The following is a 6,930-nucleotide window of genomic DNA, read 5'->3' as shown; positions in this document are numbered from 1 at the left end:
GATATGATTCAACCTCAAACCCTCTTGAATGTAGCTGGTCTAACAGAATGCCCTTTCTTGAGTTTATGCAAATCAAAATGAATATACATTCAAGGATATGATTATGAAAAGATGCTGATCGATTGTGTAAAGAGAGCAATGGATTCAGCTAAACGGAATACCAAACCATTGTACTCGTTGGCTTCACAGCAACATTGCATACGGAAGATCAAAAGACAACAGCAGGTTATCACAATACACTTCGCATATACGGTTAACAGAAGGGGAAAAAATCATCAAAACTAAAATTGGCATTATGAGTATGTCCAATAGGATAAGCTCTTCAAATGAGTAAAGAAAAACAGCAACTTAGCTAGCAAGAAACCACTGAGGTTCACATACCACTGAACGACTTTAGAGAATAACATAACTAGAAATCTCAAGCGCAATGAGGCAGTTCCTAAACAAATCCTGCAATAAACATCAATGTGAGTCAGTTCAACTGCATAACACAAAATAATAATAATAAAATAATAAAAGCAATAGATGATTGGAAGCACCGTAACGTCAAAATCATGTAGATACAAAATTATAATGTAGTTTCAAGAACATATGATCGTCACATTAATCCAAAAAAACAGAAAACATCAACATTACTTCAATTATCCAAATGTATAGATGCAAAGATAAGATATTTACTTGGATCTCAGAGATATCATTTAGCCATCCTTTTTTACTAATTTCCATTAACCTATTGGACTCTTTGTAAATAAATCATTAGCATTTGTACAATTGTAAATAAATACAATTTATAAAAGGTAATCTCGTAGTGTAATTGAATGGTCAAGTTCTCAAGTCTCCTTTTGTATTAGTATCTCATATTCCCGTTTGTATGACATTGACAGGTAAATGTAATCAAACCAAGTTATTCTAGACTGACAGATATCAACTAGATGTGGCAATAGATTCTAGAAAAGAAGACAAGTAGAAATGGCTATAACTAATGCATACTTCAAAGTTCGAGAAGGGATGAATGGAGAAAGTTGTTTACTCACATATTTTGTTAAATGCGACAATATCACAACTCTGTATATACTCATTCGCAGGTTCAGCGCAGAGATATTCCTCAATAAGTTCATCAACAGAAACCAAGTCATCCACAATAGTCATCATGATCTGCAACTTTTTGATTCCATACCCAACCGCTACCAGTTTTGCTGCATATTGAATAAGTATAAATAGATCATTAAATACATGTCTCTGCAACTAGGATAAGTAAAAAAAATGCATGCGTCAGCTAGTAAAAGTATACATACAGGCTCCCCAGAGCAAACCCTCCATTTGGACACTTCTCACAGCTTCTTCTAGCTTTTTCATGTCTGTTTCATCATCCCATGGTTTCACATCAAGTAGCACTGATGACTTTCCAGCTGTCACAATAGAGGAAGCAAGTTATTCAGCTAAGAGAACAATAACAAAGATAGAATAGTTATACATCCAGAAAACACCACCCGACGTTTTGTCAAACTTACATTCTTTCTTCTTGGCAGAGGCTTTGACAGCAGCTGCCCGTTCTTCAGCTGCCTTCTTTTCCTCTTCAGTCTCTTCCCCGAACAAATCCACATCATCATCATCATCCTCATCTACTGGGGCCTGAAGTTACCGGTTGTAATCAGAAAAGTAATTCATCAGTCATCACATGAATCCTTCTAATAGATAAGCATTCATCACATTCCATTACAATTTTCTGGTAGTTTGACTCTCGAAAATCAATGGTTAACTAGGTTAAAATTTATTTTTTTATCACATAAGAGTCATTGAAAGAAAACATACTTTGTCAGCAACAGCAGGGGTGGCTGGAATCTCTTCAAGCAGAGTAGCAGTTGATTCAATTTTGACACCCTTCCCTTCTTCAGCAATGCCACTAACATTATACAACACAAGTTAACATGACAAGATACATATTAATTCTGCATTTAAACAAACTAAACCAAATTTATGTGCATACCTCAAACGAAGCAAAGCATCAATGTGGTTATACCACCTGGCTGCATTGACATATTCAGAGGATGGAGGTGTGTTAAGTGCGGCATAGACAGCAATATCATCCTTGGATGCTTGGTAACTGAAATGTACCAATTGAAAATTTTGAGATGTTTTCATCACTGATAGCAGAACATGTTAACAATTTATCCAAACACCTTACCCAGTTATATAACTGCGGGTGAGAAGGTAATCATTAAGTTTCTGGAGGCCAGATGCCGCATTGAGGTTGGCAAAAGCAACAGCCATTTTTAAAAAGAATAAAAAAAGAAGCTTCCTGCAACCATCTCAAACAATCAAAGTTTATGATATTTGAAAAATTCGGTAACATTTTGGCAGTTGTACATATCAATAAGGGTTAGCATCCATAGATTCAGTTGAAAAGAAAACCATCAATCAATAAATAAATGAACAAATACAAACTTAATTTCAAGGGGAGACGAGAGATATGGGAAATCAGAGAGAAAAGATCTCAAATTTTTTTCCACGCGCATTTCAAGACCAATGAAGAATAAAATTTTTTTTTGCCACTTCAATCAACGATTTCATCCATCCAAATAGCAGCATATTCACATGGAAGAACTACAAATCGAGATGCAATCTCCTGCTAGATCAATCTAAACTTATAGCCGGAAAAGTTCTAAACAGTAATGGCACAGTTCGCGAGACTAACATTAAATCTGTGCATCGTATCGGAAAGCGAAAAGCATATATTCCTATAAGAAGATCGCGAAGAAAACAGCGTCGCAAATCGCCTCAAGAAGAACCCGTGAATCCATCAAATAAAAAGTAAAATTAAGAACGAGTTGCTTCAAGAACACTAAAGCACAGCTGAAATTGCTGAAAAACACTTAACCGATACAGCCGATTAAGAATCAAAGAAAAGCACGCATTCAAAAATTGAATTGCCACGATTCATAACAGAAATCAAAAATAGAAAAGCGAAGATAAGGAGGTTTTAGGGTTTACAGAAACGTCGAAGACTAAAGCAGGCGGCGGTGAGGAGCGATGCAATTAGATGAGTATTTATAGACTCTGACCGTGGGACTCCGGGAGCGTAACCCTATGCTTATTCCTATGTCATACGGTTTGGTCGAACCGGTTAAGTTCAAATCATTTCTGAAACTTTAAAAAAAAAAACAATCAAATGAAATTTCTTGAGAAAAATAAATAGGCACCTCTTTTATTCTAAAGTATGGGGTCATTGAGTCACTCGAATTGAATTCTTAAATATTTAATTTTGACTCGTTTATAATCTAGTCGAATTCGAATTTTATTTAATGAATATATTCATGACTCATGAATTTATTCGAAATCTAAACGAATTTAATAAATATAAATTATAAATTTAAATATTTATTAAAAATTAAATTATATATTGAGAAAAAATTATAATATTCTTATTAAAATTTATAATTTTGTTTTAATAAATAAATTTAATATATTTATATATATATTAAAAATAAAATATAAAATCTATAAATTTAATATCAAAATTATTATTTTTTTCATTAAAAAATTAATTATTTACTAATAAATATATTCACGAACTAATGAATTAAATATTGTAAAATTTAAACTTAATTATTTATCTTAACAAACTTCAGTAAACAAGCATAAATACATTTTTATCGAATTTCAAATAACATACCAACAATTTAGTTCATTTATACTATTTTCGTTGATCGTCAAAATAACACTCCACACTCCCATTACTTTTTTGATTGACTATAATACCCTCAAATTTGGGCGGTTTAAGTTGAAATAGTTCTATCTATATTCGGTAAATTCTCATTTTATTCCAAAACGCACGCGCAGAGTTTTATTTTTCTCTAAAAGCACACTTGATTCTAATTTTATCTCTATGACAAGAATTCTCTTTTTCTCATATCTTTCCTCTCTTATTTGCATCCCCTTATCTAGTTATCTTTTCTCTCTTATTTATATGCAACACTTAATTAATTGCTTCTTTTTTCTCTTTCCGAACTTATGATGCAATAATAAAATATTCAGATTATCATCTAATATATATAATTTCTGAAGTTACGATGCACCAATAAAATATTCAGATTATCATCCAAGTACATATAATTTGATCTCCAGGTATAATAAATTTATAAAAAAAAAATCCTCTAAATGGAGCGTACAACCAAAGAATGTTGGACTTATGGGTCGTTCGTCACGAGCACTTCCCGATTTACCCTAGTGACCGGTAGAAAATTTTCATGTGGGTGGTCGGTCACTCCAAGGCTAGCTAAGTTTATTATTTTTTTTCCTTTCTCTAGCCCCCAGGGTTATAGTGTAGTGGCAGAACATCCAAGTTGTCTGTCAGACACCTACGATTTAATCCTTGGCTATGACGAATTTATAAAAAAAAATTCTTCAAATGGGGCACGCAACCAAAGGATGTTGGGCTTCTAGGTTGCCCGCCGCGAGCACTTCCTGATTTATCTTGATGATCGGTAGGAAAATTCCGTGAGGCCGGGCCAATCACCTGTTGGATGGAGAAGCGCTAGAGGGGGGTGAATAGCGCTCGTGGCTTTCACTTATTGTATTCGAAAACGTATCGAGTTAAGCAGCGGAAATTAAAACAAAACACACACACGCAAAAGCACACCAATATTTACTTGATTCGGAGTCTAGGGTGACTCCTACTCCAAGGCTCACGCTCGTTGAGCGTTTATTTTGGCAACAACTATAATAGCGCAAAGTTACAAGTATGAAGTATAAGTACAGCAATAACTAAATTATACCGACAACAGAAATACTAGATTTGAAGCTCCTGGTCGTCGGGGTGTTGCTACAACACTTCTGGATCGTTTCTTGAGCAACACACAGAAGAAGAATCGCTTGGAGTTGTTGTATATGAGCTGCTAGTCGAAACCTTCATATAAAGGTTGTTGGAAGCGCCTCAAAGCCCCTTGAGGGTACCTCCATTCGCCAAGTCAGCCGCGCGTGGATAAGCTGAGAAGAAGTCTTCGCTCATACTCTTGAAGGCGCCTCCATACACCTTGAAGACACCTCCAATGTTGTCTGAGGCGCCTTTGAGCCATCATGAGGGTGCCTCCAGCCTGTCGTCCGAGGCGCCTCAAGCCTCCATGAGGGTGCCTCCAATGTGGCTTCCTACGCAGCTTCTGCCTTGCACCCGAGACGCCTCCAAGCTCCATGGAGGGCGTCTCGGGTATTGTTCATCCGAGGCATAATGTGTTTTTTTTGTCCTTGCAAGATAGGTTAGTCCACAAAATAATAATATATCCTGCAAAACAAAGTTAGCACATAAATAACATGAACAAGAACATCTGACAGTCACCGGACTGTCTGGTTCTGACTTCGGATTTCTAACCGAAAACCCTACGTCGAACCGACGCCTACTGTCCCCTCTTCCGGGGAACGCGCCCTCACCTACTCCACTCAGGAGAGCATACCTGATGTCAGTCCGATCCTCCAGGCCGACTGGACTTTTCGCCTAGAGTTACCACCTCCTAGGGTTTTCTGCCACCTAGGGTTACCACCCCCTAAGACCTAAGGTTACCACCCCCTAAGACCTAAGGTTACCGCCCCTTAGGATTTTCTTCCACCTAGGGTTACCACTCTCTAGGACCTAAGGTTACCGCCCCTTAGGATTTTCTTCCACCTAGGGTTACCACCCCCTAAGACCTAAGGTTACCGCCCCTTAGGATTTTCCACCACCTAGGATTACCACCCCCTAGGACCTAAGATTACCGCCCCTTAGGATTTTCCACCACTTAGGATTACCACCCCCTAGGACCTAAGGTTACCTTAGGACTTTTCCTGCACGCTCATTCAACACATCAGATAACAAACCAACTTAACTTTGAACCCTTTGACATAATCAAAACACAGGTTCGATCGTCGGATGCTTCCCGCACCAACAATCTCTCCTTTTTTTTATTATGGCAACACAGTTCAAAGTTAAGTAAAAAAATATGAAATAAAAAAATATGACAGTAAATATAGAAACTTAAACATGAGCATAATGAAAATAATTATGTTGCTCCCCCTTTTTTTATTATGTTTAAGTTCTTAATTCTTAACTTTGACTTTTCTCTCCCACTTTGACATAAATCAAAAAGACTGCTAAAAAGAGAGAAAAAAAATTAATCTATTTAACTTTAGGCTCCCCTGAAAGATAGCACTTAGCTGAATTAAGTTTTCAAAAACTTAGATAAGCATAAGTTTCGAAACTTTTTATATCTTTTTCGAAAAACCAACTTAGCTAAATATTCAGCTTTTAAAATGATTGCGTTGAGAAAATACCTTGCCAAATAGCTAAGTTTTTAAAAGATAATCTAACTAAGTTTTGATTAAGTACTTAGCTTTAAAGGAGATTTTTATAAAAGCATAGTTAAGTACTTGGCTTAGCTTGAATAACATAGTTAAGTATTTTACAAACTTAAAATATTTTCAAAAGTATTTTAACTTGATTTTTCAAAGAAAACTTAGCCAAAGTTTTAAAAATAAATATTTTGTCAAGTACTTAGTTTTCAAAACTCAACTTAAAAACATTTTTATTTTTAAAAAAATATTTTGATAGAATCTTAGATTTAAAGTTAAAAACTTAACTTAAAAATATTTTCTTGTAAAAATATTTAGCTAAGTAAGTGATTTGAAAAATACTCGAACAAATACTTAGTTTTTGTAGATACTTACCTCGACTCCCTTCACTCCCCCTTGATTAATGCCTTAATAATTTTGAGGATTCTAGAGTCCAAGCATGTAATTAAAAAATTATTTTATATTTTTCTAATTTTTCATCTCACCCATTCTAGGTTATCAAGCATGTTCAGCTTATGAGTGAGTGTGAGACGGAGTTAACTTTATTTTAATTTTATCAATATTGAAATTTTAAAATAAGTTTGAGTTTGAATTTCAGATGAGTAAATATTT

General features: G+C 35.2%; 1 protein-coding gene across 2 annotated transcripts; it reads right to left on the bottom strand.

The window, feature by feature from the left end:
- Window positions 1–253: 253 nt before the first annotated feature.
- On the bottom strand, window positions 254–3,099 carry LOC122032227 (elongation factor 1-delta-like). Of its 2 annotated transcripts, XM_042591498.1 has the most exons (8): window positions 2,992–3,099; window positions 2,186–2,299; window positions 1,988–2,104; window positions 1,813–1,903; window positions 1,512–1,632; window positions 1,296–1,409; window positions 1,035–1,196; window positions 254–450 (listed from the first exon to the last, which is right to left on the bottom strand). In XM_042591498.1, coding segments are annotated over exons 2-8 (693 nt in total). In that variant the 5' UTR covers window positions 2,272–2,299; window positions 2,992–3,099; the 3' UTR covers window positions 254–448. The 2 variants fall into 2 exon arrangements, with proteins under 2 accessions (XP_042447432.1, XP_042447431.1); XM_042591497.1 differs by lacking the exon at window positions 254–450 and having other exon boundaries at window positions 1,027–1,196.
- Window positions 3,100–6,930: the final 3,831 nt, after the last annotated feature.

The sequence above is a fragment of the Zingiber officinale genome, chromosome 11A (assembly GCF_018446385.1).
Source record: "Zingiber officinale cultivar Zhangliang chromosome 11A, Zo_v1.1, whole genome shotgun sequence".
Taxonomy (NCBI): domain Eukaryota; kingdom Viridiplantae; phylum Streptophyta; class Magnoliopsida; order Zingiberales; family Zingiberaceae; genus Zingiber; species Zingiber officinale.
This window is presented reverse-complemented; position numbering and strand designations above follow the sequence as displayed.